The 24,224-nt window shown below is 45.0% G+C and overlaps 8 protein-coding genes across 15 annotated transcripts; 4 read left to right on the top strand and 4 right to left on the bottom strand.

Moving 5' to 3' along the window:
• Positions 1-86: 86 nt before the first annotated feature.
• Positions 87-2,277, top strand: LOC9642945. Of its 6 annotated transcripts, none has more exons than XM_024676666.1 (9): positions 87-341; positions 404-726; positions 782-1,031; positions 1,079-1,244; positions 1,299-1,401; positions 1,451-1,458; positions 1,522-1,585; positions 1,642-1,851; positions 1,925-2,277. In XM_024676666.1, exons 1-9 carry the CDS (start codon positions 110-112, stop codon positions 2,201-2,203), a joined length of 1,635 nt encoding a protein of 544 aa, XP_024532434.1. In that variant the 5' UTR covers positions 87-109; the 3' UTR covers positions 2,204-2,277. The 6 variants fall into 6 exon arrangements, with proteins under 6 accessions (XP_024532434.1, XP_024532435.1, XP_024532431.1 ...); XM_024676667.1 differs by having other exon boundaries at positions 1,645-1,851; XM_024676663.1 differs by having other exon boundaries at positions 1,451-1,585.
• Positions 2,278-2,780: 503 nt separating this feature from the next.
• Positions 2,781-4,818, top strand: LOC112346826. 2 transcript variants are annotated; one of them, XM_024676591.1, is made up of 8 exons: positions 2,781-2,867; positions 2,923-3,236; positions 3,297-3,546; positions 3,598-3,763; positions 3,831-3,933; positions 3,998-4,126; positions 4,179-4,385; positions 4,439-4,818. In XM_024676591.1, exons 1-8 carry the CDS (start codon positions 2,822-2,824, stop codon positions 4,718-4,720), a joined length of 1,497 nt encoding a protein of 498 aa, XP_024532359.1. In that variant the 5' UTR covers positions 2,781-2,821; the 3' UTR covers positions 4,721-4,818. The 2 variants fall into 2 exon arrangements, with proteins under 2 accessions (XP_024532359.1, XP_024532360.1); XM_024676592.1 differs by having other exon boundaries at positions 4,191-4,385.
• A 176-nt stretch (positions 4,819-4,994) lies between these two features.
• On the bottom strand, positions 4,995-5,674 carry LOC9642946 (cysteine-rich PDZ-binding protein). The gene is made up of 4 exons (XM_002971590.2): positions 5,589-5,674; positions 5,405-5,522; positions 5,238-5,329; positions 4,995-5,151 (listed from the first exon to the last, which is right to left on the bottom strand). Exons 1-4 carry the CDS (start codon positions 5,602-5,604, stop codon positions 5,087-5,089), a joined length of 291 nt encoding a protein of 96 aa, XP_002971636.1. The 5' UTR covers positions 5,605-5,674; the 3' UTR covers positions 4,995-5,086.
• Positions 5,675-5,726: 52 nt separating this feature from the next.
• On the top strand, positions 5,727-8,967 carry LOC9640162 (protein RRP6-like 1). Its single transcript, XM_024676247.1, has 11 exons — positions 5,727-6,438; positions 6,523-6,684; positions 6,742-6,900; positions 6,949-7,032; positions 7,083-7,162; positions 7,217-7,267; positions 7,323-7,419; positions 7,473-7,555; positions 7,608-7,653; positions 7,708-7,795; positions 7,849-8,967. Exons 1-11 carry the CDS (start codon positions 5,734-5,736, stop codon positions 8,895-8,897), a joined length of 2,604 nt encoding a protein of 867 aa, XP_024532015.1. The 5' UTR covers positions 5,727-5,733; the 3' UTR covers positions 8,898-8,967.
• A 3,510-nt stretch (positions 8,968-12,477) lies between these two features.
• On the bottom strand, positions 12,478-15,261 carry LOC9642947 (protein LUTEIN DEFICIENT 5, chloroplastic). Its single transcript, XM_002971591.2, has 16 exons — positions 15,115-15,261; positions 14,999-15,052; positions 14,737-14,927; positions 14,612-14,683; positions 14,420-14,530; positions 14,173-14,364; positions 13,913-14,074; positions 13,765-13,860; positions 13,602-13,703; positions 13,468-13,500; positions 13,333-13,413; positions 13,193-13,275; positions 12,995-13,126; positions 12,878-12,938; positions 12,754-12,819; positions 12,478-12,693 (listed from the first exon to the last, which is right to left on the bottom strand). The coding sequence occupies exons 1-16, from the start codon at positions 15,200-15,202 to the stop codon at positions 12,583-12,585; spliced, it is 1,635 nt and encodes a 544-aa protein (XP_002971637.2). The 5' UTR covers positions 15,203-15,261; the 3' UTR covers positions 12,478-12,582.
• A 514-nt stretch (positions 15,262-15,775) lies between these two features.
• On the bottom strand, positions 15,776-17,211 carry LOC9640163 (late embryogenesis abundant protein D-34). Of its 2 annotated transcripts, none has more exons than XM_002971592.2 (4): positions 17,169-17,211; positions 16,441-16,893; positions 16,165-16,365; positions 15,776-16,103 (listed from the first exon to the last, which is right to left on the bottom strand). In XM_002971592.2, the coding sequence occupies exons 2-4, from the start codon at positions 16,816-16,818 to the stop codon at positions 15,921-15,923; spliced, it is 762 nt and encodes a 253-aa protein (XP_002971638.1). In that variant the 5' UTR covers positions 16,819-16,893; positions 17,169-17,211; the 3' UTR covers positions 15,776-15,920. The 2 variants fall into 2 exon arrangements, with proteins under 2 accessions (XP_002971638.1, XP_024532016.1); XM_024676248.1 differs by lacking the exon at positions 17,169-17,211 and adding an exon at positions 17,093-17,155.
• Positions 17,212-17,511: 300 nt separating this feature from the next.
• LOC9640164 (elongation factor G, chloroplastic) lies at positions 17,512-20,446 on the top strand. Its single transcript, XM_002971381.2, has 4 exons — positions 17,512-17,780; positions 18,103-19,514; positions 19,570-20,082; positions 20,171-20,446. Exons 1-4 carry the CDS (start codon positions 17,543-17,545, stop codon positions 20,339-20,341), a joined length of 2,334 nt encoding a protein of 777 aa, XP_002971427.2. The 5' UTR covers positions 17,512-17,542; the 3' UTR covers positions 20,342-20,446.
• Positions 20,447-20,504: 58 nt separating this feature from the next.
• Positions 20,505-22,988, bottom strand: LOC9642948 (subtilisin-like protease SBT5.3; the record flags this gene model as incomplete). The annotated part of the gene is made up of 6 exons (XM_024676617.1): positions 20,505-21,037; positions 21,170-21,450; positions 21,631-21,867; positions 22,041-22,562; positions 22,622-22,742; positions 22,811-22,988. Coding segments are annotated over 6 exons (1,872 nt in total), but the record flags the coding sequence as incomplete, so codon positions are not given.
• Between the last annotated feature and the right edge of the window lie 1,236 nt (positions 22,989-24,224).

Raw genomic sequence — 24,224 nt, forward strand, 5'->3', positions numbered from 1 at the left:
TTTTCTCCGGAATCGTTGTAGTCTTTGTTTGAAATTCATCGAAGTCGAGCGAGTCACGACTACGCAATTCCTTTTTTCCACGCGGGTGGGGCTTGGATTAAGCGACCAAATGGGCCATCCACAGCCGTTGGATATCGGCATTGAAGTGCCGATAGACAATAATAACGCTGTTCTTCCAAGGCACGACTTCACGGCGGTGCGAATGCGCCTCTCTAATGTAATAGCCATGGATTTGTGGACGAGGAAGGGAATTCTCAACACTTTTGCGTCGATCACAGCGATCTCGCTCGTCCTCTTCTTCACGTTTCCTCGCGCGATGCTTACAACGGATTTTAAGTCCCGTAAGTTGTCTGCAAGGAAGAAATCGATTAGAATTCCTTCTCTGTTCTTCCAATTTTTTCAGTCTCTTCGACCACTGACCCGATCGTCCCGGCGAATTGCTCCAAGGAAACGCCCTCCAGAGATTTTGATCCCAGAGTGGAGCTCCTACTGAAGTACTGGCAGGAGCTCTATCTTGGAAATGGAACTTCTTCTTCTTCTTCTTCGATCAAAAGTGCCCCCCGAGCTCCACACCTCCAGAACTGCTCACAGCAAACTAGCGCTTGGGACACAGTCGATGCCAGTGGAAATCGACCCAATTGGATCTTTCCCACCGCGCGTGAAAGTCACAATCCAAGAGCTCCAAATGAAGACGTGGTCTTCCGAGGTGGTCCACAGCCTCCGTGGGTACGTGTATAGCATTTTCCAACGTAATCACAGGTTTCCCATGATCATAGTATAGATTGAAGGTGGCGATGATGATAATTTGCCCATGACAAGGCAAGCCCAAACGGATCTATGGCTGCATCAGCACCCCAAGGACTGCACTGATAAGTCAACCAAGTTCTTGGTCAACGACTGGGTCAACTCGCCCAAGCTGGGGCTTGGAGGTCAAATGGTGGCGATGGCGGGTATCTTTGCCATTGCCGTCAACGAGAAGCGGGTACTCGTCACCGACACCCTCAACCGAGCAGACCATGATGAATGCAAAGGTAGGTTGGCTAGCTGTTCAACCAAGGCGTTGACCATCTCTTTGTAGGGTCAGCGAGGGCTCACTGGTCGTGCTATTTTGTTTTGGAAACCTCCGAGGAGTGTAGGGCACAGGCCAAGAGACTTTTGTCTCAGAAAAAGGCATGGAAGCAAAAGGTGGTGACCAATGCCAACTCGTATCCCAAAGCCTACATGTGGTTTGGAAAGGTTCCAGAGTAAGAAGGCTTTGACCTTTGAGAAGGAGATAGTCAACGCGTTGGTCAATGCAGGAAGTGGGGAAGACCGTGGGAGACAATGCAACCTTTGGATGTGGTTGGCGGTGAGATTCTTGGGGGGCACAAGGCTACTGACCGGCAATGGTGGAGGGCACAAGTAAGGAAGCTTTGCTAATTTGTCATTTCTTATCTCTTTTCTGAAACAGGCATTGAGGTATCTTATGAGAGCTCCAAGTGAGTACCTTTGCAAGCAGCTTAATCTTGCTAGACATCACAGATTTGGCAGGCAAGCAGCAGAATTAACTATTAAAACTCTCCCTACAAACTGGCCTGGCTCAGAGGTGAGAATTATATTTCCAACCTTTTTTGCAACAAATGTCATTTATTTGAAATGTAGCAGCAGCATCAGCAGGCAAGCCTTCGAGAGAAAATTTGGACAACTCCGAAGCCATGGCTACCAAGGCCAATGTTGAGTGTTCACGTTAGACAAGGGGATAAAGCTTCAGAGATGAAAATCTTTAGCTTTAAATCATACATGGAGCTGGCTCAAAAAATCCAAACTCAATTTCCTCAACTGCAAGAAATATGGCTTTCAACAGAAATGCAGGTAACTAAATTATATTACACGCTTGACATCTCCAATTTTCATCTAAAAGAATTTTTGTTTGATCTTAAATAAGAATGTTATCGACGAGTCAAAAAACTACACGAACTGGAAGTTTCACTACACAGACATCCCAAGACAAAATGGAACTACAAGTATGGGGGCATATGAGAGAAGCTTGGGAGTGAAAGCGAGCAGCAACAATGCCTTCGTCAACTTTGTCATGGCTAGTGAGTGTGATTTTTTTGTGGGCGCTCTGGGCTCGACGTGGAGCTTCCTCATTGATGCAATGAGAGCTACTGGTGGTAAACTGCGAGCTGGATTCCTCAGCGTCAACAAGGATAGATACTGGTAACCATATAACAACTTGATAAGTTTCTCATTGTTTTTTCAATTAATTTTTGCTAAATTAATGTTTGATATTCACTAGTCACGGAGATTTCCTGAGAAAAAAGATATTTAAGTTCGAGGGACCCTCTTTGGGTTGGTTCTTTGATACGATATCTATAGTCCATCAACTTTGTGCCAGTAGATAGCTGGACTTCCTTGACTCGTGAGACAAAAGCTTGACAGAATTACCCACAAAAATTCCAGATACCAGACCCCATTTTCCAAACAAAGACTAGAATTCAATCAATTTTACAAGGTAGATCAACGATTTTCTAACCATTAGGTGAAACATAGACGTATGAAGTTTCAATCCATATAAACAATGACACTTCCTGAGACACTGAAAAGTTTTCGTTTCAGGTGAGTGTAGGAAAGAGGGTCCCTCGCGCACTAAAACGAAGGAACCTCTCTCGTACAAGTCCTGTTTGAATTATAGCCGTCGGATCACATGTATATGTTTGAGTCATGACCATCGGATATAATCCGTTTTGGAGTGTGGAGGGCTCGAGCGACAATGAGCATGAAATCTGGACCTGGAGTCAAGCAAGAGATCGATTTGTTAGAGGGGTTCTTTCGAAAATCTATGGTTCTTTTCCCGATTGTTGTTCTATTCCTCCTTTGGGCGACTCGTAAGTATAAATTGATTCAATGTCATGATGTGAATTGTGAATTGTGGTTCCATAGCTCCAACGAAATTTTTCCGGCTACCATTTCAGAGCAACGATGTTGATTGTAGAGAATCTCATGTGGATGATTTGATGAAGCTATGGGAAGAATCATATAGCTTAAATGGAACTTCTCTGAGCACCAGCAAGAGTTTTCCAGTTGCTCCACACTTGGAAAATTGTCAACAGCAGGCACTGGAGTGGATGGAATTTGACAATCGCGATGCAAATGGAAGACCACCACTGTGGAGCAGGGAGGATGAGGAATTGGAATTGGAGCTCATGATCAAGAACTCCACAAAGCATTCCATAAAAAATCTCTATCCACCATGGGTACGATCTAACTTTGGCTTGAATCTTTTTTTTATTCTGTTTTTTCTACTGTTCGAACAGATCAAAGGTGGCGACGAGGACAATCTGCCACTGACCCGAGCAGTCCAACGAGATTTGTGGCGCCACCAGCATCCACAAAATTGTACTGATCCCAGCGTGAAGTTTCTGGTGACAAACTGGCTAAACAGCCGCGGACTGGGCCTTGGAGCCGAGCTTGTGGCAATGGCCGGGATCCTGGCCATTGCTTTGCGAGAAAAGAGGGTTCTCGTTCTAACAGACTTTGATCGAGCCAAGCACGAAGATTGCAAAGGTATGAGATGATCTTCTCGAAGATCTTCCCTTGTTTATTTCAATCGTATAGGAGCTTCGCATGGACGATGGTCGTGTTACTTTGTTCCCGAGACTTCGGAGGAATGCCGAGCTCGAGCGATGGAGCTCGAGGGCGATGTCAAGGCATGGAACCAAGGGACAATCGTTGGTCTTGACAATTTTTCTCGAACTTCGGTGTGGACGGGACCTGTTCCAGAGTGAGGATCATAGCTATTAATTGATCAAAGATATTGACTCTAATATTTTCACTACAATGCATTCCAGGTATTGGGGAAGACCATGGGAAACCATGCAAACATTTGACGTGGTGGATGGGGAGCTTCTTACTACACACAAAGGCATGGACCGACAGTGGTGGAGAGCTCAGGTTATTTTATATAGTTTTCTCCAAATTATTATTTTCTATAGATATTATTGTTTTTATTCTGTAGGCAGTGAGATATTTCATGAGATTTTCCAGTGAGTACACTTGTATCCTCCTCAATGGGGCCAGGCATAAAGCATTTGGGAAAGAGGCTGCTCAAGCTGTCATTCAAAGCTCACAAAAGAACTGGCGAAAGGTAGAATCTTCAATCATTTTTGCAATGTTCCATCGATTAAGATTTCTATCAGGTGATTAATCAGCGTGATGTTATGAAATTGTTGTGGGCAAAGCACAGGCCATGGGTACCAAGACCTCTCATAAGCCTTCACGTAAGACAAGGTGACAAAGCTGCGGAGATGAAAATCTTCGATCTAAAGTCGCATATGGCTCTGGCCGAGATTATCCGAGCAAGATTCCCCGATATCAAAGGCATCTGGCTCTCCACAGAAATGCAAGTAAGGAGTCCCTCGAAATCCCTCATCGATTTAACTTGGTTTTCTCGTTCTAGAGTGTTGTGGACGAGGCAGTGTCAAACTTTACATACTGGAGCTTCTATTTCACAAAGGTGGCGAGGCAAAATGGAACAACACGCATGGGCGACTACGAGAGGAGCTTGGGGACGAGACTGAGCAGCAACAACGCGTTTGTCAATCTCTTGATGGCCGTGGACTGTGATCACTTTGTTGGAGGGCTGGGCTCGACTTGGAGCTTCTTGATCGATGGATTGAGGCTCACGGGTGGGAAGCTCAAGGTCGGCTTCTTCAGCGTCAACAAAGATAGATACTGGTAAAAGCGTGATCGAATTCTCGAGCTTGTACAAACGATCGATAGTTGTATATAGATGGAAGAATCCTAAAGTTTGAAGCTATGGAAAAGTTTCTGGACGATCTCACAGCTCAGGCCAAGGAATCGCCCAGGCTTAAGTCTCGAGCAAGCTTCTCTTGCGAGCATCCTGAGCGATGGAAGCTCAAGAGCGATGGCTCTGGCAGCACGCTCTGCTGGACTCCATCAGTGACAGCTTTTCGCGCAGCGACGATTCCCAGAGAGCAAAGGTTAAACCACAAAAATGAACTTTCAAGGTAGCTACTATTAACACAGGTGGATAAACCACTCGTGAAAATATCGAAGAACAGGACTTACTGTACAGTGGAGTTACTCAAACATTGCTCTGCTTGTAGATGGATGTGTCGAGAATTTGCTTCCCGCACATAGCACACACTCCTGTCAATCCCAACGATATAAAGTTCTTAGAGGAATCACAAGAGGGAACGAAAGCACACAAAGTGAAAAAAGAAAGAGAAGGATACCTTTCTTGTAGGAACACGACTGGCAGTACTTTGCGTCCTGGTGGAGCTGCTGCTTGCAAATGACACATTTTGTTGTTCCATAGGGCGTCCATCTAGACAAAGTTTTAGAGAGCCAAGGAAGAAAACGTAAGAGGTTGAATGAAAAGAGGAGAAATTTTGCAAGAAACCTGTGCTTCTTGGATAGCAGCTTGTTCTCATTGATCTTCTGGCCGCCGCTTTGGATTGTGTTGCTCGCGCCGTCCTTCCATTTGTCTGGAACCACGACCTTGCCCAATTTCTTGACGCCTATCCATCAAGATCCGAGAGCTCCATCTCAGCATTGGAAAGAATCGAGAGAGAAGGCTTACTTACACTTGTCGCACACCATCCTCGCTCGATCAAGCGCTCTCGATTTCGCCTCGCGCGATGGAAGAACAAAATTAGGGCTATACGAAAGCCCTAAAAGTATCAAATGGAAAATGTATTTTAGGGTTTCTACTTTTCTAGGGTTTTAGCGATGGAGGAGGACGAGCTGCGGCGCCAAGCCCAGGCGATCGAGGCCTGCATTGCGCCGCTCCAGGTCGCGATCAAGGATGTGGAGCTCCTGTCGCGGAGGATTCCTGCGGCCGAGGATTTCCACTACTACTCCAATTTCTCGAATTTCCGGGGGCCCGTGGCGAGCATGAATGCGCGCGCCCAGGCGCTGCTCTCCGAGGTCGGTACGTGCAAGCAGCTTAGATCCGAGGCATCGGCGTGGCCGGCGGATGTGGAGGAATCATACGACTGGCTTGTTGGTGTCCAAGACGATGTTCTGGAAGGCGTTGGATCGGCTCTGGATGAATTGGGCCTGGGAGCTGGGAAGAGACCGCCGGATTTTCTTCTCCGGAAGGGCAAGAAGAAGAACGCTCCTTTTGCGAGTGGCAATGCGAGCGAGAGTAAATCCCCCACCACGTCGCAGAGAGCTGTGAAAGTGGCCTCTCAGAAGAAGGAGCGGCTTCCAGTTCCTTTCCATGTCAGGTCTCTTCCCCGGCCACAGGACAAGTTCGACTACCCGGCTGATAACTCCAACTCGCCTTTCAAGCATCTGTCTAGAGAGGTGCTGCTGGGTCGGTCACAGGCTATGGCTATGGAGGAGACTGGAAGTGCCAAGCCTCAGTCAGTGCTCGAGCTTCATGCTAAGAGCTTGGGTTTGATGGAGACACCGGCAGTGCATCCTCTCAAGGTGAGATACATGGCTCTAATTCCATTGTTTAAAGCCATTTGCGTGGTTTTGACTTACAACATGATTGACAGGATTTTGTTGCAGGAGGAGCTGACAAGTATGGAGTATTTGAAGGAGTTTCCTGCTGATGGACCTGATGAGCCTGTGAAACCAAAGTCTTTGAGTGAGACGCCATTGTTTATCGTGGAAAGCCTTCCGGCTTTAGAGACGATGGCTGCGAAGCTGCATGCGAGTTCCGAAATCGCGGTACCTTTCTTGTTTCTTTTGCTCATTCTTGTTAACTGGATACTCTTGTTCATCTAGGTGGACCTGGAAAACCATCACTATCGGTCTTTTCAAGGCTTTGTATGCTTGATGCAAGTCTCTACGCGTTCCCAAGACTTTATTGTGGATACCTTGGTTCTCAGAAGCCATATTGGCCCAGTCTTGAGAAGTGTCTTCGCAAATCCTTCTATCCGAAAGGTATTTCTGTTTCATCTACTGTACAGAGATTTGAGCACTTCAGTGCAGGTCATACATGGATCAGACCGTGATATTCTGTGGCTTCAACGGGATTTTGGCATTTACGTGTGTAACTTGTTCGACACTGGTCAGGTCTGTTAGTATCTAATGTGCTTTGGCTTCCTTCTTATCGACTGATGTAGGCTGCGAGAGTGTTGCGGATGGAGAGATTCGGATTGGCTTTTTTACTGCAGACATTTTGTGGAGTTACTCCTGATAAGCGGTATTTAAATTTGTTTCTCTAAAGGATTTGGGGTTTATTATAACATGGTATCAGGTATCAGCTTGCCGATTGGAGACTTCGTCCACTCAGTGCTGAAATGTTAAAGTAAGCCTGTGTTTCCTTTTTCATTTCCAAGTAATTGTTCGTCTTGCTTTCTCAGGTATGCGAGAGAGGACACGCATTACTTGCTGTACGTTTATGACAAGATGAAGGGGATGCTTCGAGACGCAGAAACTACTGAGGATCTTTATCTGGAGGTAGGAGCGTTGTTTTTGTTACTATTTTGGTATCATTATGGATATTATTTCAGGTCTGTCAACGGAGCCGCGACCTTTGCTTACAATTGTATGAGAAGGAACTCTTCACTGAAAGCTCGTTTTTGCATATTTATGGGTACGTATTTGACAGCAATTGTTCATTTGAAATATTGGATTTCACTCTACAGGCTAGCTGAAAAGAACTTGACCCCCGAGAAACTTGCGATAGTTGCTGTAAGTCATTTGGGTTATTAAATTAGTTGCAGCCTAACGTCTTTGAATTTTCAGGGATTGTACGCTTGGAGGGACAAACTTTGTCGAAGCGAAGACGAGAGCACTGGATACATTCTACCTAATAGTCTACTGTTCCGTCTTGGTATGCGCATCTTATTATTACAGGTCAGGTACTTGACATAGTGATGAATACAGCTGAGGATGCTCCTCAAGATGCGAAAAGGCTACAAGGAATTTTAAGGCGTGGGCACCCTGTTGCGGCCTTTCACTCGGCTGCTCTTCTAAAAGTGATTCGAGACGCGGCAAAGACCGTTGTCACGCAGCAACCAGTACCAGTTCCAGAGCCATCCAAACCAGAAGAAGTTGAAGAAGGCGAAATCAACGATACAATGGTGCCAACCAGTCCGGCAGCCACCGAACATTTTGTCCAACAGCTTGACGTGGTGACCACTGTGAAGACGGTTCCATCGGTCCCGGAAGGCACTTCGCTTGCCGTGTTCGATGAACCAGGTTTCGAAACCGTTGAGGAAGCCTTGGAAACGTCCGCTGCGAAGCTACAGCAAGAGACTGTGCCTACGATGCAAGTCAAGAGGTCATCAGTCGCAGACGCACTCTTCCGGGCTTCCTCCGCACATCTCGATAGCGACGAAGACGACGATGAAGAGGCGATGGCAAAAGCTCTGGCCATACGGGCTTCACTCTCGTTCCAGAGCGTCAAGGCAGTCCCTATGGAGGAACAGCAGATTGTTCCCGACGGGAAGACTAGCTCAGTGGCGGAATTGGAGATCTGTTCTCCGGTGGTGGAAGTTACTGTCCCGTTCTCCAATCTGGAAGAAGTAATATTGCTTGAAGATGGCGATAACGAAACCAAGGACACCACAGCGGTGGACCAAGCCAGGGGTGATCAAGGCGACGAAGATGGTACGCCTGCTACGAGAGATCCCGGAGCAAGCGAGCTACCTCTCTCGCTCAACGAACGTTACGGTGGTAGCGGCAAGCAGCAGCAGAACAGGAAGAGAGAACGGATGAGAAAGGGCCGGAAGCGAGCAAACGATTCCGCGACCGGTGACGCTGGTGCCAAAGACGAGGCCGAGGTGACGCCGTTCAGCGTGAAGCGGGACAAGAGAGAGCCTCACTTCGATCCGGCCGTGAGTGCCGAACCAAAGCTAAACGGTGTCCTGCAAGGCGGGAAGAGGAGGACCGTGTTTCCAAAGTCTGGTAACAGGACTGCGATCTTCAAGTAAATTGAATATGTTATTTTTCTTGGAGAATCGATAAAAAGACATTCTAAAATCCAATATTACATGTTGTAAATCCTGTTGTGGCCACGCTTTCCATGGCAACTTTGCTACTGGGTGTATCAAGGCTATGGTGACGATCCTAACCGCTTGCTCCAGCCCGGCTCTCGTCCAAGTGGTCGGAGCATGGAGGAGGCGAAGGGCTTTGACGCCATGGATGAAGCTCTCCTGGACTTGGTGGAACATCGCGGCCTATGGAATTCAGCTCTAACGACGCAACTGAGAGCTAGGTGACTTACGTTTCAAGTTGGTGAGCATCTGCTGGAAAGCCAGCGTCCAGTCTCACGTAACCCAAGTTGATCGTTGTACGGGAGATATTGCCCACGGTTCTTAACGGGTAGGGAGCTGTCTGGGGATCGATCAACATGAGCAACATGTATATATAAACTTTAAAAAAAGGTGGAAAAGACAAAGAGCCTTGGTATATCAGCAACTGAACCTTTAAATCTATCGATTATTAATGGCTATTGTAGTTTTCTTTCTGATGGCTTTTATTTGTAATGTTTATTGTATGGGATATGTTGAATGGGGAGAAAATAATACTTTTACTGAAAATGAGATGAAATATATTATAAAACATGGTTTCCAATTTCTTATTAAAAAAATTCAAACATATGGTGATTATCCACCAGATTTTAATGATTTCACTTATGTAGATTTTAGTAGAGGAGCCGTTGCCGTAAGAATTAAACGCACTGGTTTAGCACAGTCAACATGTTCAACTGAAACTAATACTATTGTTGGTCAAGCGCTAAAACAAAATTTTGGACGTAAGTTAAATTTCTATAAAATGATTATGATCCAGACTGGTTCAAAATCTTGTAAAATTGTGGGTGATATATATATACTTGAATATAATTTTCTTTTATGGTTTAGTAACAATCAAATGAAACTTATTACTAATGTGCACTCATATAGTTATCAAGGATATGTCAGATGTGATACAACTAAAAACACTTTAAATGCTGGTTTTAAAAATAATATACTTTATAAAGAACAAATGTTGATATCTGAAAATGGTAAGAATATATTTTATATTGCATCAAACTGTAAAGCTACACTTTATTCAGGAAAATATCGTTTATGGCAATCTAGTAATTCTGAAGATTATTTTAAATTTTGCTATTGGAAAACTCAAATTGATGGAAATTCTGTAATATATAATGAGAAGAATAAAGCTTTATGGTCAATACAATACTATTGTTCAAATTGTTTAATTTTTACATACTCAATTATACAAAATGATTGTAATTTTGTAATATATAGTTCAATTAGACCACACAGTGTAATATGGGATACAAAAACATATAATCACCAAAATTGTTTAAGATAATATACTGGTATTTATAAATGAATATTGAGCTTCATTAGATTTATTTAGTTTTATATTAATAGTAATGTTTGCCCTTTTCTGGTCATTCTCAATCAACACAGTCTTATTGGGCATAAGATATTCAAGGGTTAATACTGAATTACTTTTATAGTTAGACACATGAAAACTATTTTGTCAATTTAGCAATAACATTCTACTTTTTTTTAAAGGATGGTTAAGTAATTAAAAGTCAAGTGATGATAAATTCTAGAAATTTATGTCAGTGACTTCAAGGAAGTTGAACCTGTTGTAAAGGGGTTTTTATTTTGTATTTTCACATATAAGAAAATTATTTCATACTAGACATCAAATAGTCCAAGCATTTGATCTATTGGTTTTTATAGTTGGCTGGAGGTATTTCACAAAATATTTATCGCTATAATGAGAAAAATTACTGATCGATCTCAAGTTCTTGTTAATAATACTAACTTAAGTCATATTGAGGAAAATAGCACTGAGATCATTCTCAAAAGGTTATCAAGATTTCCTAGGAGAATGATGAAGACATCTTCTTGCGGTGTCTTGGGGCAAGTTCAAGTAGTTTGCAGTACTTTCCCATAAACATTTTTGAGATTGAATTTAAAGTAATGCAAAAGTATTTAGTCAAGGTTGAGACAAAAAACAGAGTTATTGAAGATGAAGGATTAAATAACAACAAAACATGATTTTACTGCTTATTTTCAAATCATGCAATCAAGATTCCTACTTTGATGCAGTTAGTTGTGATAAGTTCTAAATTGTTTTTCTTAAACTTGCTATTAAAGGGATTAAGTTGCAATGCTCAGTTTATTTTTAGGAACTTTACTATTTCTTCTTAAGTAATTTGGTGTTGAGTTAGTTTTGAGTTTAGTGGGAAAGAGAATAATATTAGAAAGGTATAACATTTATACTGCATTTTATTATTAAGTACTTAATACAATATAAACCTTTATAGTAGTGATATGGCTTTGCTTGTGGTATTACTTGATTAGTGATTAAGTCATTGTGATTATGTATTATATCCTTGTGATAATAAATAATATACTTATGAAGTGTTTATGGTGATGGTAGTCTACTTGCAAAGTATAGTATCATTGTTAACATTAGTGCATTTGCTAATTATATTAGTGTTTAAATAAACAGAGTAGTAAATTAGACAAAATTACAAAGAAATTTAAGCTTTGGCTTTTCTTCAAAAAGTAGCTTAGTTTTACATAGCAGTTAATTGTTAATTTATGTTAAATTTAACTTGGGATATTTATTATTAATAATTTTTATCAAGACTTAAAGACTTTCTATTAAGACTTGTTTGTTATGAAGTTTTGATGTAGAAGATGGATTTATAAAGGATCATAATTTGTTGAGCATAACTTATCGTGTTTAATTTTTAGATTGATGCAATCATTGGCTTTCTCATTATAAAGTTTTGGTTTATGGATGTGTTGAAGAGATCTCACATTATGGGTTGCATTAAACTTAGTTGATACAAAATTTATAATCATTATTATCTAAAAGTTTAATATTAATTCTTCAAACTTTAGTTGTTATGTTTATTTTTCCCTTTTGTTAAGAGTTATTAAAGAAAACATTCTGCCTGCTCAATTTGTTTCTGCATCTTGAAATCATTAGTGATGATTAATCATCATCAGGATAGTTGGTTATGGTTTGCTCTATCTTATGCAAATAAAATTGACAGCATAAAGAATCCTTGGCTTTGTAGTCTCAAAGGAGGAACATTCAATCCAAATGATTCTCATAAACACTATGATTTCCAAGGAGAGCTAGAGGTTATCAGTTTCCTCACATAGCTAAGATGTCTTGGCCGTTACAAAACATGCCCGTTTTGGATGGCCAGCAAGCCCCTTCCTTTGTGTCCTGGACATCTGATGCTTCTCAAATACTAATAGTATATTGCTGGAAGGTGGGGAGGAGTGAAACACAGCTGCTAACTTTAGCTTGTGAACGAGTAAGTCAAATAGTTCTTACACATCATGTTGATTTTATATGGAAGAGAATGTGGGATTTAAAGTTTACGACTGGTAAGACCCCGTTTGGTGTCTAGACCAATAAAACAATATAAAGTTTACATGTATGTAGTGGTGGTGATTCTTCAATGAAGATCAGTATATGATGTTGTTGGAGTTTCAATTACTAGACAAAACAAATCTTTCTACCTTTGAATGTAAATATGGTTTGATAAAGTAAAGAGCAAAGAATCACAATCGTTAGATTGATATCATAATATCCAACTTTTTCTCATTTTGTTTCTGTGAAAATGTATCAACTTTGGAGCTGCTTAATTTTCTGGACACTGGGAGTAGCGATTCTTTTTGTCACGGCTACATGGAGACCTGCGGTGGTGTGAATGGTTGCTCCGGTAGTCATTCCCACCTATGAAGAAACGTTAGTTGAATCATCTGAGCAAAAGAGAAAACAAGGAGAAATCTTCACTGGTGGAGCTCCTTGGGCCAGCTTGAAATCAAAACGACGAACAAGCATCGCTACTGCCGTGACAGTCTAGAGCAAAGCACACCGATTTTCATTAAGAAGTTAAAGAGGCAGTGATCAGTTTTACCTCGAATGTGGCAAACATATCACCAACACACTTGCGAGGGCCGCCTCCAAACGGCAAGTACCTGAGAAAACCGAATGGCTTGATCCAAGAAGCGAACTTCATCATACTTTATCTTACTTGAAATTCTCTGTGACTTCGTTTGGATCTGGCCCATCCAGAGGCCACCTCTCAGGTCTAAACTCGTGAGAGTGCTCCCATAGCGATGGAGAGCGATGCAAGTTCCATAGAGATATGAAAATGTCCTCTCCTCTACGCGCAAACATGGATGAAGTTTAGAAGTATGAGCAAGAGATAACGAGGGAGTGTTTGGAAAACCTCTTAAGTGGATAGCCTGCGAGTACATCGTCCTGGAGTGATCTTCTTATCAACACTGGAGGCTGCGGGTAAAGCCGCAAGGACTGCCAGAGAAAAAGGAAGTTTTTTGCTAACGTTGAAAGCAATGGATAGTAACTCACCTCGTTAATGACTCGTTTTGTGAACTTGAGCTGCTTCAAATCCTCCAAAGTCGGGCATTTGTCCCCTAGAACAGCATCAACCTGAAAATTTGAAGAACTTGTAGTGCAAACTTTGGAAAGATAGAAGAATTTTACCTCGGCTTGAAGCTTTGTCATGGCTGCTGGATTCTTTTAACACATTTCATTCTCATAGTTAGATTCGTTTTCTCCCTGGACTTTTTTCTTTTTTTTCCATCGTCTTCCTCTTGTAAAAGACGAAAGTAGCTCACCTGGATTAGAAGATGTAGTGTCCAAGTTAAAACCGCGGCAGAAGTTTCGTGACCCGCAATCAGCATTGTCATCAAGTCGTCTCGTAGCTGCTGGCTAGAAACCTGATGGAACTCCATCAGTTTTGTTACTACAAACTCAAAGTAACGATCAAAGAATGCTCACTTCGTCTCCTGACGCTAGAAGAAAGTGTAAGATACTTGGGTCTCGATCGCTCACATACTCTTCGTGGAAGAGATCGTCCTCTTGATCCACCAGCCTCTACACAGAGGATTGAGAACAAGCAAACCACATAACCAATCGACTGCCAAACCTTGCAAGTCGAGATCAATTCGTCCAGGCTTTTGTTCACCAGCGTCAATGCCACTGCTACCTTCTTCTGTCTCGGGAAAATGCTCGTAGCAAATGGTAAATTCCAGTAAGGAATTACAGCAGTGCTTCGAGCTTCGGCCTCTCGCAAAAGAGTGTACACTGCCTACACGCAAGATCAAAAGTTTTAGTCATCACAAGAAAAAAGAACAAAAGAAGAAAAATGGTGTCAGTGTCAAGAACAACAAATGTAAGGAATCGTACCTCTACTATCCCCGTGTCTGTAGACAAAGAATCAAACTCGTAGTTAAACACTGCCTTTCCAATGATATCGAGCGTCAATCTCGAGAAGAGTGACTCCATCTCGGCCGAGATTTCCTTGCTTGCTGCTGCATCAAGCTTGTCACAGAGCCTCAAGCTTGCTCTTCCAAACAGTTCTATCATTTTCTCCACGTACTGCGTAGAGTGAAAACGTGAGCTTGTGCACCTTTGAGAAGGAATATCGGTATACCTTTCGATGCAAGGATGGAACTATCGCTCTTCTTCGCGCTCGCCAGATTTCTCCATCAGCAGGAATAAGTCCGGTTCCCATGACGAACTTGAGGATTTCTGCCAAGATTCCCTGTAAGTTTGAGAATGAGCTATGGATCTTACGCAAAGACAAGAGAACAGAGTAAAAAAGAAAAAGATCGAATGATCGGACCTTGGAGTAGGACTTTGCATTGTCCTTGAGAACGTGTTTCGTGACTTGCGGGTCGGAGACGATGATAAAAGACTGAAAGAAGAAGTTGAGAGCCATGGAATCATAGACAGACTTTTTCAAAGTACCTTTGGCCCAAACGAGAGCCTGAAAATCCCACCATGCTGTGTGTACAAGTTGTAGAGCGGCACGAAAAATGGCTCTCCAGCGATGGCTCTCACGTCTGCTCGAGCCACGGGAAATTGTTTCTCTGCCTTTTGTGAACTCCACTTCTCGCTCCATTTTGCGAGGAGGTCTCCGATCACGCCAAAGCTGTTAGCTGGAGAAGAAGAACAAAGAAAAAACCACGGGAAGAAAAATTCCAGAGAAGAAAGAATTTTGACATCTTACACTGGGTTTCTGCATCGCCATTGTTTTTCTTCGCTGCGACTTGGATTCTCGTCCCTGCGAAGAAATTCAAGGGCTTTGCAAACTAAAGTCTCCAAGAGCTTGGATTGATCACTTACGTGTGGCTTGAGGATGGTTCTTTGCCGGGAATGAGCTCCAGCGCGTGGAAGAGTTTCCATTCGCGAGCGCGCCATGGAGCGCCAACATTGTTTGTCTCCACAAAAACGATACCTTTGCGAGTAGTGCCACAGATTCCAAAAACTTTGTATACTATTTCTCATTGTTTAGAGTTTCTTACGTGAATGTTACATAAGCTTGCAACGGCCGTGACTGTGTGGAAGAGTCTGGTGTTTCGTTCTAGGCAAGCTAGAGTTTTTTAAGAGAATGGCCAGTGCTTCGAGGCCTCCAAGGCCTCCTCTTCCTCCTTCCACGACCAAAGCTCTAGTAAAACAGGAAATGTCGAGCATGGCTAGCAGCAGGAGGATCAAAGCCTTGCATCTCATTCCACTGCTTTTGATCCTGTGTTTGCTCATTCTCTACGGAGCGAGCAACGCTTCTTCTTCCCAACCCAAGCAAGGTAAAGTTTAGTGAGTTTCCTCATCCATCTCAGCTCCAAGGTCTCCAGATCTAAAGAACTTCGAAGAAAACTTTGAAGAGAGCTTGGAAGAGGAAACGGCAACCGGCGCGGAGAAAGTCACGCAAGTTCCTCTCAACTGGCGACTCTCATCGAGGAAACTGAGGCTCAGATTTCCTAGAAAATCGGGAGGGACGAAGCTCGAGTGACAATCTTCTTCTGCTTGATAGTACATCTAGAAACTACATATATGAACAGTTATCTCTTCTTCCTCTCCTCTCCTGTTCTCACTTTCCTCACGCATACACGCTCGTATAAACAGCAAACTTACTTGGAGAGAATCTCTCGATCTCAGACAGTGGAAGGCGGAAGAAGTCCGGCTCGTTCGTTCAAATCGGCTGCGGTCTGCATAGCTGCTCCTACTCCTCCCGGACGAGGCAATCCCGTGGGAGTGTGACGAGCTTCCGCTTCGATCACTTTGATCGCGTCCTCCTGCGTTACAACTTTGTCCGTTGCAAGGTAAGTCGTAGCATCCTGGCAAAACAAAAAAGGAAGAAAAACTGTGAAACGGGGAGAAGGAAAGAATAAAGATTACCGTGAGGAGATCTCCAATGGTTGTCTTCGCAAAGTCGTCCACCCGAGGATTAAGTTCCGCGGCCGACTGTGCCGTGGAAGACAAACCTCCCTTGCTCGTCACGGGAGCTCCAGTTGCTCGTGTCTCGGCGCTCTGGATAGCGCAAGCATCGCTATGCTCGATCGGCTGGTCGATTGCTCCCAGCGCTGCGGCCTCTAAAGCCTGCTCAGAGCAACTTTAGCTAGAGCACAGCAAGAACACCGAGAGAAAAATGGAGAACCCTATGAAATTTCTCACCTCTCCAATGGTGACGGCATTGGCGGAAGCAACCTCTGGAGCAGTAGGCAACGGACGAATCACACCGGTGACTGGAACGTTCGCTACAAACTCCGTGTCAATGGCGGCACCAGGAACGACGGTCTCTCGGACAGTCACACCGATGTCTGCTACCGGGCTGTGAGCGTCGGCTGAAAGAGCTCCAGTCTTCACGTTGTGATCGGCCGCGGCTTGCATGAGCGATGCCGCGCCGTGCTTCTGCGTCTGACCGAAAGCCTGAGTCTCGGCGCTTTGCATCAAGGCCGCGTCCTCGGAAGTGATGGCCTGCTTACCCATCTCTCCCGAAACGTTGAAAATGTCTCCATAAGTCACTGGTCGCTGCATCTGTTCTTGGCTCATTTTTTTTCACGTTGGAAGTTAGATTGTTCGTGCGTTGTGGGTTGAAAGAGAAAAAAAAAAGGAATTTTCCTTAACCTGTAAGTACTTAGTTGTGAGAAAATGCTCTAAAACAAGAGATAAGTGACTAAAAGGCAGGCTTTCCATAGCTAAAGCGATTCAAGCAGCAAATAGACCGACAGATTAGATCCACTGTTACAGCAAAAGAATCAAGCTAAACATCCCCCAAGCATTTCTACATCTTAGAACACACAAATTTAATCCAAGAACTACTCACAAGAGTGCGATTAAGCACGCATTTGCTATCCAAGGCCAAGAAGAATGAAAGAATCGCGATCGAGTAGAAAAGATACCTCTTCTAGCGCTTCCAAAGCTCCGCCTTCTTCAAATCTCTTGTGTGCGAAACATCTTGCCCTAATGTATGGTTTCTTGTAAGTCTATTGGCTCGACGCGTGTCAACACGTGGCTCGACAAGCGACGCGTGTAATTAACGCAATTTTACTCCAAGTCTGGCGTCCGGGAGCGTCCTCGTCTCAAATCTTGAGCGCTCTCACTCTTCTCTTATCGGCTTCCAAGCGTCCACGTGGACGACCGTCAGCCCACCCGCGAAGATCCACAATGTACCACAATAAATCGATTTATATTTTCTCGCACTATATGGTTTAAAACCACACCTTTATATCCATTCCCAGCGTATTGGGCCAGTGTGGGAATAAGCGAGGCGGTAATGGCAATGGCGGAAGCGGCCGCTACTCTTCCAGCAGCGAAGTTCCCCTCTTGCTCATCGATTTCTTCGGTCGCCGGGAACTCGCAAGCGAGATTATGCTGCGGCGCCAGATCGAGAGCGCCGTTTGTGGGCCTCCGGGGCTTTCCAGGGCTCAGATTTTCAGGGCAGAATGGCGCGGCCAAGAATGCGCGGGCTTGCAATGCTGCGAGGCGTGGGATTGTGTGTATGGCGGCTTCCGGTAAGTCTTTTGTGATTCTACATAGCCAGCTATGGATTTTTGTCATCGAGATTTTTCTTGGTTCCTTTGGATATGGTCGGTCGTGCTATGAGTTGCAATTCATTGGCATCTTGGTTTATAGATTTTACGCGAGCATCATAGTCATATCCTCTATCACGAAGAATTTTCTTTGTGTTCTTGCAAATCTACGTAGCTATAGCACGGAAAGAACGTTCCATAGTTTTTTTTTTTTTGTGTGCTTGCTTCTATCAAGAAAATATTTCTTTTCATACAATTCATACTTTCTCTGGTTGCTTACATTCGAATTTATTTTCTCACACAGATACACGAGAGTTTCCACTCGAGGACTACCGAAACATTGGAATCATGGCTCACATCGACGCTGGCAAGACTACAACAACCGAGCGCATTCTTTACTACACCGGCAAGAACTACAAGATCGGCGAAGTTCACGAAGGAAATGCGACCATGGACTGGATGGAACAGGAAAGAGAACGAGGCATTACTATAACTTCCGCTGCCACAACCGCCGTGTGGAAGAACCATCGGATCAACATCATTGACACTCCGGGGCACGTCGACTTTACTCTTGAGGTGGAACGAGCTCTCAGAGTTTTGGACGGGGCTATTTGCCTCTTCGACAGCGTTGCCGGTGTGGAGCCACAGTCAGAGACCGTGTGGAGGCAGGCTGACAAATACGGGGTGCCGAGGATCTGCTTTGTAAATAAGATGGATAGGATGGGAGCCAATTTTTTCCGGACGAGGGACATGATCGTCAGCAACTTAGGAGCCAAACCGCTGGTACTACAGCTTCCGATAGGAGCGGAGGATACATTCAAAGGGGTGGTCGATTTGATTACCATGAAGGCTATTTTGTGGAGCGGAGAACAGCTAGGTGCGAAGTTTAGCTACGAGGAGATTCCCGACAACTTGGCAAAGGACGCGAAAGATTACAGGGCACAGCTTGTCGAGCTGGTGGTGGAACAAGACGATGAAGTTATGGAGCAGTACTTGGAAGGAGTGGAGCCGGATGAAGCAACCATCAAGAGACTTATACGGCAGGGAACGATCTCAAACAGCTTTGTCCCAGTTCTTTGCGGATCGGCATTCAAGAACAAAGGTGTGCAGCCTCTGCTGGATGCGGTGATAGAGTTTCTTCCTTCTCCAGTGGAGTTGCCTTCGATCAAAGGGACTGACATGGACGATCCGGAGGTCGTTCTCGAGCGAAAACCATGTGACAAAGAACCATTCTCGGGGCTGGCCTTCAAGGTGATGACAGATCCTTTTGTTGGAGCACTGACGTTCATGCGGGTCTACTCCGGCGTTCTCACGGCCGGATCTTACGCCCTCAATGCGAACAAGAACAAGAAGGAGAGGATCGGGCGTCTGCTCCAGATGCACGCAAACTCACGGGAAGATGTCAAGGTTGCAGTGACTGGAGACATCGTAGCTCTCGCTGGTTTGAAGGACACGATCACAGGGGAGACGCTGTGTGATCCAGAGAAGCCAGTGATCCTGGAAAGAATGGACTTCCCTGATCCCGTCATCAAGGTGGCAATAGAACCAAAGACGAAGGCTGATGTCGACAAGATGTCAACTGGCCTTATCAAGCTTGCGCAAGAGGATCCGTCGTTCCATTTCTCCAGAGACGACGAAACAAACCAAACAGTCATCGAAGGCATGGGAGAGCTCCATCTGGAAATCATCGTTGACAGGCTGAAACGGGAGTTCAAGGTTTGCTTCGAGAATTCGCTACAAGATTGTGGTTCTAAAGTCTTTTCTGATTCAGGTGGAAGCTAACGTGGGAGCTCCACAAGTGAACTATCGCGAGAGTATCTCCAAGCCAACTGAGGTGAAGTACGTACACAAGAAACAGTCAGGAGGACAAGGCCAGTTCGCAGAGGTTGTGATTAAGTTCGAGCCACTGGAGCCTGGCAGCGGATACGAATTCAAGAGCGAGATCAAAGGTGGAACCGTTCCCAAGGAATACGTTCCGGGGGTGGTGAAAGGCCTCGAGGACAGTATCAGCAACGGGATCCTGGCAGGCTACCCGGTGGTGGACTTTCGAGCAACCTTGGTCGATGGTTCTTACCACGACGTCGACTCCAGCATCCTGGCGTTCCAGCTCGCAGCTCGGGGAGCTTTCAGGGAGGGGATTCCCAAAGCAGGGCCCAAGCTTCTGGAACCAGTGATGAAGGTGGAAGTGGTGACACCGGAGGAGCACATGGGAGACGTGATCGGAGACTTAAACTCGAGGAGAGGCCAGATCAACAGCTTGGGAGAGAAGCCCGGTGGCTTGAAGGTAAGGCTGGTTCTTCTCACGAATCTTTCGCTTCATAGCGTTTTTCTCTGGTGAGAGTGAATCTAAGCTCGGTTTGCTATGGTTCCAGGTTGTGGATGCGTTTGTTCCACTGGCGGAGATGTTCCAGTACGTGAGTAATCTCCGAGGAATGACAAAGGGACGAGCAAGCTACTCGATGCAGCTCTCCAAATTCGAGATCGTGCCACAGCATGTCCAAACGCAAATCACCTCCAAAGCTCAAACAGTCGCTGCGGCCTAAAACGCTTCTCTTTAACTTCCTTCGCGCGATTTTAAAGATTTTGTATAACAGCATATTCGAAATGCCTTGAAATCTGGACGATTCAGAGCAAAACGTCACTTTAAACCTCAGCCGTCGAGATCGGGCAATCTCAGCCGTCAAATTTAGAGGGGTTTAGGGTTATTCAGCCCTTCACAGCAAGAGGGCTTCTCACGGAGATGGAATTGCTCGTCCAGATGAGCTCTCCAAATGCCCATTTCTTGGAAAGATTTTGAAGAGGTACGAACGTCAGGGTGTAGGCGATCTTCTGTCCGGTGGCATTGAACGCCAGCGTTCCAGGCGATACGATCAGCTCGATTCCGAGGGGCGGGGATCCGATTGCTCGGTACACGGATTTTGGAGCTCCTACATTGGTCACTGTTCTTACCACGCTGGTCTGGTTCTTGAGCTCCGGGATTGTCACTGACGGATAGTTTAACTTTGGTGCTCCAGGCGATTCGGGACACCTTACGGTGCGACCAGAGATCACAGCGATTTGCGTGGCGTTGTATCCACTCGCGCAGAGATGGAGGAGATACTCCTCCACGCTGGTGTCATAGACGAGTCCTGGATTTGCCGCGTCGAGAGGACTTATCTGGCCGGCTCCAAACGCGAATGGAGTTGCGTCGCTTCCATCAAAGTCTTTCAAAGGCTTCTTTTCGTTGTCAACGGATTTCGCTGGAAGAAGAAGAAGATCACACAGTTTAGAACAGCCTTGAGGTATGGAATTTTTTTTTTTGCTGGAAGACGATCACGCACTGAGGTATGAATTTTTTTTCTCTCTTGTGTTTTTTTTTCCCTTTGATTTACCTGTGGTCATTAGTGCTGACTTGATTGCCGCTGGACTCCAGTCAGGATGGATCGACTTGACATATGCCGCAGCTCCAGTAGCGTGAGGGCATGCCATGGACGTTCCAGAAATGATGTTAAAGTCGGAGAACACGGGCTTAGTGGCGTCTAAATCTTCGAGAAAGACTGGTACTGCAGCGGACCATGCTGCTAAAATATTTACACCCGGTGCGGTGATATCGGGCTGCCAAAAGCAAAAACTGTGACCAAAAGAAACCGAGGTGTGAGGTACGTATACATACCTTGAGAATGTCCAGGTTTTCTATGTGAGGTCCTCTTGATGAAAAGCCAGCGACTGTGGGTGCAGGTTCAACATCGAGTACTGTTTTGGTTGGAAAAATCGTGGCTGCTGTCGAGTTGCTGCAAGGCGTTTTTGCAACGTTAGTTTCTCATGGTTCATAAGGATCGTACTAAACAAGCACCTTGAACTCGTGTAGGCAAGCAGATCTTTCAACGCTGCTTTCTTGATGAAAGCTCCTGGCAGAGGGAAGTATCGTACTATATCCGCGATCACATCATTCCCGAGGATCACTCCAGCAGCTCCCCAGTTGTTGAGGCTTTTTAAGAGTATGATTGTCGGGATCACCAAAGGATCAAATTCGCACACAATAATCTTTCCTTTTACTTTTGCCGGATCCAGAACCGTCACAAGACAAAGACTGTGGAGGTAAAATGTCAGTTTACTTTCAAGAAAGAAGACACTACGTAACCTTGCTTGTGTGGAATTTGCAGAACTTAAGCTTGCATCTTTACCCAAGATCAAAGAAGCGGATGTGATGTTCTCGAAGTTGAGAGCTGTGCCCTGTGAAAGACAAAAAGGTTTGATCTTGCTTAAGACAAAAGAGAGTTCTTTCTTACCTGTAGAGTTTTACCGTTGCCGAGTTCGATGTCTACTGAAAAATGTCTGTCTATAGTGCTCGCAGCGACCGTGAGAATCCAAGGTGCACCATTGGACACAGAGGATGCAGCCGGCCCGGAGTTTCCTCCCGCGCATGATACCAAGATTTTCCTTTCTATGGCGTGGAACGAACCGATTGCAATGGGGTCCTCGTCATAAGCTAAAGGAAATCCTCCGAGAGACAACGATAAGATATCTACGCCGTCATCGATGGCATCGTCGAATGCAGCAAGGATGGCGTCGGTGGCACAACCTGCTTCGGAACAAACTCTGTACATTGCGACTCTGGCACCTGGAAATCCTCCTCTCGCTGTTCCGGCTCCCAGTCCAAACTCACTCACTTGAGGAACGAGAGCTCCGCCGATGGTGGAAGTTGTGTGTGTTCCGTGCCCGGCGTCGTCCCTCGCGTTTTTGAACTCGCCATCGGTCAAGTAGTTGCGAGCTCCAATCAACTTCCTGATGAACACGTTATAGATCTTTTTTTGAAAAAGGTGAGCTTGAACGTTTTTTTTTACTTGTTGCAGTTGATGATCACTGATGCATTGGTGACGCCTTTGTTGTCACAGGTTCCTTTCCATCGCGCTGGTACTTCGCTCATCCCAGCATCGGAAAAGCTCTTGGATTCGGGCCAGACACCTGTTGATTTATAGCTCACAAGTAAGCGTTTGAAAAGATATCATGGCCGACTTAAGCTGATTGATTACCTGTGTCTAGAACTCCAACGATAACATCAGCTGCTGCGGGCAGCGTTTTGGATTCATTCTTGGAAGGAACTGTTACGTTCGGCGTTCCAATGAAATCCCACGAGTGCGTTGTCTGGAGTTGCAGCATTCTGTTTGGGAAGACCTTGACAACGCCCGGAGTAGCTGTTTTTGCAACACGTCAAACCAATGAGAGCTTCACTCGAGGTAAATTTGATTCATCACCTGAAAGAGTTTCCGCCTGGTCTTCCGTAAGCCATGCTGAGAATCCTGTGAACGCCTTCTTGTAGGTGAATCCCATAGAAGCTGTGGCTTCATCGTCGCTTCCGACGATTCCTGCAAGCATGCTCGCGAGCGATGAAACAACTGTTGCAGAATCCACATCCTCTCTCTTCCCTCCGGTGTATACAACATATTTCTGGAAAGATTAAAGAAAAAAACGAAAGGTAATAAGTTTCTACTTTCTTACGAGTCATCTTAAACTTGCCTGCTTGTTTCCAGCTCTCAGCTCGCTTCTGGCACCTTGGATCCCGCCATCGCCGGTGTGGAAATAAGCATCACTTTGGTTTGCAACCGCTGCCAGTAGCAAGCACGCGACGAGGATGGCTCCGTGGGAGGAGTCCATGTCTGTGGTGAGTGAATCTGTGAATCTTCGAACTCTTTTTAAAGCGCTTTTGTCCGGCAGGATGACAAAACGGACGATGGAGTTTCCAATGGATGGAGTGTCGCTTAACACTAACGTAGGAATTAAGGTGTTGTAATCCCTCTGGTCTTTAGTTACGTATTATTTGTTGACTTATACACTAGGGACGAGATGGCAGGGAGAAGCACGCACACCGCCTTCAAAAGCTTCCAATACTAGAGGTGAAAGCTACCATTCTCTTGTGTGATTTGTCGCAACTGACCAATCTTATTTTTTTCTCAGTCTCAGGGAAAAGTACGCACGTCGTCAACTGTTGTATACGAGTGGTGAGATATTTTTCCGCAGAATGAAAGTAAAGTAGAAATGATGGCCCGAAAACCATAGCTTTTTACTTCGTTCTCTCAAGAGAAGTTCTAAAAACCAAGGCTTCTTTCTTATAAGCATTTAAGCGGCAGCGACCGAGACATCTCCAAGAGACGATCCAGCTCTGCTGCTGAGGGCTCTCTGAGAGCCTGAGCTCCTCACAGTTGCTTGAGATATGTCTAATTGAGTTGTAATTTGGTTTCTCTTAGGATGTTAGATTCTCCTTCCAACCATCCTTGGTGACTGGCACGTACGAGGAGATGAAACGCTTTGAAAAGATCCAAGGGAAGTGTCATTGAAGAGTGTCAAACCGGATTGAAAAATTGGCCTCTGCAGGCTTCGAACCTGGGACCTTGGCGTTATTAGCCGCTCTGACCAGTCGAGTTTGATGTCTACTGAAAACTGTCTGTC

The sequence above is a fragment of the Selaginella moellendorffii genome, unplaced genomic scaffold (assembly GCF_000143415.4).
Source record: "Selaginella moellendorffii unplaced genomic scaffold, v1.0 SELMOscaffold_17, whole genome shotgun sequence".
NCBI lineage: Eukaryota > Viridiplantae > Streptophyta > Lycopodiopsida > Selaginellales > Selaginellaceae > Selaginella > Selaginella moellendorffii.

Excerpts from the sequence above, each read along its gene's own strand:
- LOC9642945 (XM_024676663.1), top strand. The coding sequence starts at position 110 with ATGGGCCATCCACAGCCGTTGGATATCGGCATTGAAGTGCCGATAGAC. Across the intron at positions 1,402-1,450 it reads GGCAATGGTGGAGGGCACAA|GCATTGAGGTATCTTATGAG; the intron begins GTAAGGAAGCTT and ends TTTCTGAAACAG. Across the intron at positions 1,586-1,641 it reads CAAACTGGCCTGGCTCAGAG|CAGCAGCATCAGCAGGCAAG; the intron begins GTGAGAATTATA and ends TTTGAAATGTAG.
- LOC112346826 (XM_024676591.1), top strand. The coding sequence starts at position 2,822 with ATGGTTCTTTTCCCGATTGTTGTTCTATTCCTCCTTTGGGCGACTC. Across the intron at positions 3,547-3,597 it reads CAAGCACGAAGATTGCAAAG|GAGCTTCGCATGGACGATGG; the intron begins GTATGAGATGAT and ends TCAATCGTATAG. Across the intron at positions 4,127-4,178 it reads CACAAAAGAACTGGCGAAAG|GTGATTAATCAGCGTGATGT; the intron begins GTAGAATCTTCA and ends GATTTCTATCAG.
- LOC9642946 (XM_002971590.2), bottom strand. Across the intron at positions 5,330-5,404 it reads CTGCTATCCAAGAAGCACAG|ATGGACGCCCTATGGAACAA; the intron begins GTTTCTTGCAAA and ends AACTTTGTCTAG. Across the intron at positions 5,152-5,237 it reads GTCGTGTTCCTACAAGAAAG|GAGTGTGTGCTATGTGCGGG; the intron begins GTATCCTTCTCT and ends TGGGATTGACAG.
- LOC9640162 (XM_024676247.1), top strand. The coding sequence starts at position 5,734 with ATGGAGGAGGACGAGCTGCGGCGCCAAGCCCAGGCGATCGAGGCCTGC. Across the intron at positions 7,420-7,472 it reads CTGAGGATCTTTATCTGGAG|GTCTGTCAACGGAGCCGCGA; the intron begins GTAGGAGCGTTG and ends ATATTATTTCAG. Across the intron at positions 7,796-7,848 it reads TAGTCTACTGTTCCGTCTTG|CTGAGGATGCTCCTCAAGAT; the intron begins GTATGCGCATCT and ends TGATGAATACAG.
- LOC9642947 (XM_002971591.2), bottom strand. The coding sequence starts at position 15,202 with ATGTTGGCGCTCCATGGCGCGCTCGCGAATGGAAACTCTTCCACGCGC. Across the intron at positions 14,928-14,998 it reads TGGCGATGCAGAAACCCAGT|CTAACAGCTTTGGCGTGATC; the intron begins GTAAGATGTCAA and ends CTTCTTCTCCAG. Across the intron at positions 13,127-13,192 it reads GCAGGCTATCCACTTAAGAG|AGGAGAGGACATTTTCATAT; the intron begins GTTTTCCAAACA and ends GTTTGCGCGTAG.
- LOC9640163 (XM_002971592.2), bottom strand. The coding sequence starts at position 16,818 with ATGAGCCAAGAACAGATGCAGCGACCAGTGACTTATGGAGACATTTTC. Across the intron at positions 16,366-16,440 it reads ATGCCGTCACCATTGGAGAG|GCTTTAGAGGCCGCAGCGCT; the intron begins GTGAGAAATTTC and ends TGCTCTGAGCAG. Across the intron at positions 16,104-16,164 it reads CCATTGGAGATCTCCTCACG|GATGCTACGACTTACCTTGC; the intron begins GTAATCTTTATT and ends TTGTTTTGCCAG.
- LOC9640164 (XM_002971381.2), top strand. The coding sequence starts at position 17,543 with ATGGCAATGGCGGAAGCGGCCGCTACTCTTCCAGCAGCGAAGTTCCCC. Across the intron at positions 17,781-18,102 it reads TGTGTGTATGGCGGCTTCCG|ATACACGAGAGTTTCCACTC; the intron begins GTAAGTCTTTTG and ends TTTCTCACACAG. Across the intron at positions 20,083-20,170 it reads AGAAGCCCGGTGGCTTGAAG|GTTGTGGATGCGTTTGTTCC; the intron begins GTAAGGCTGGTT and ends CTATGGTTCCAG.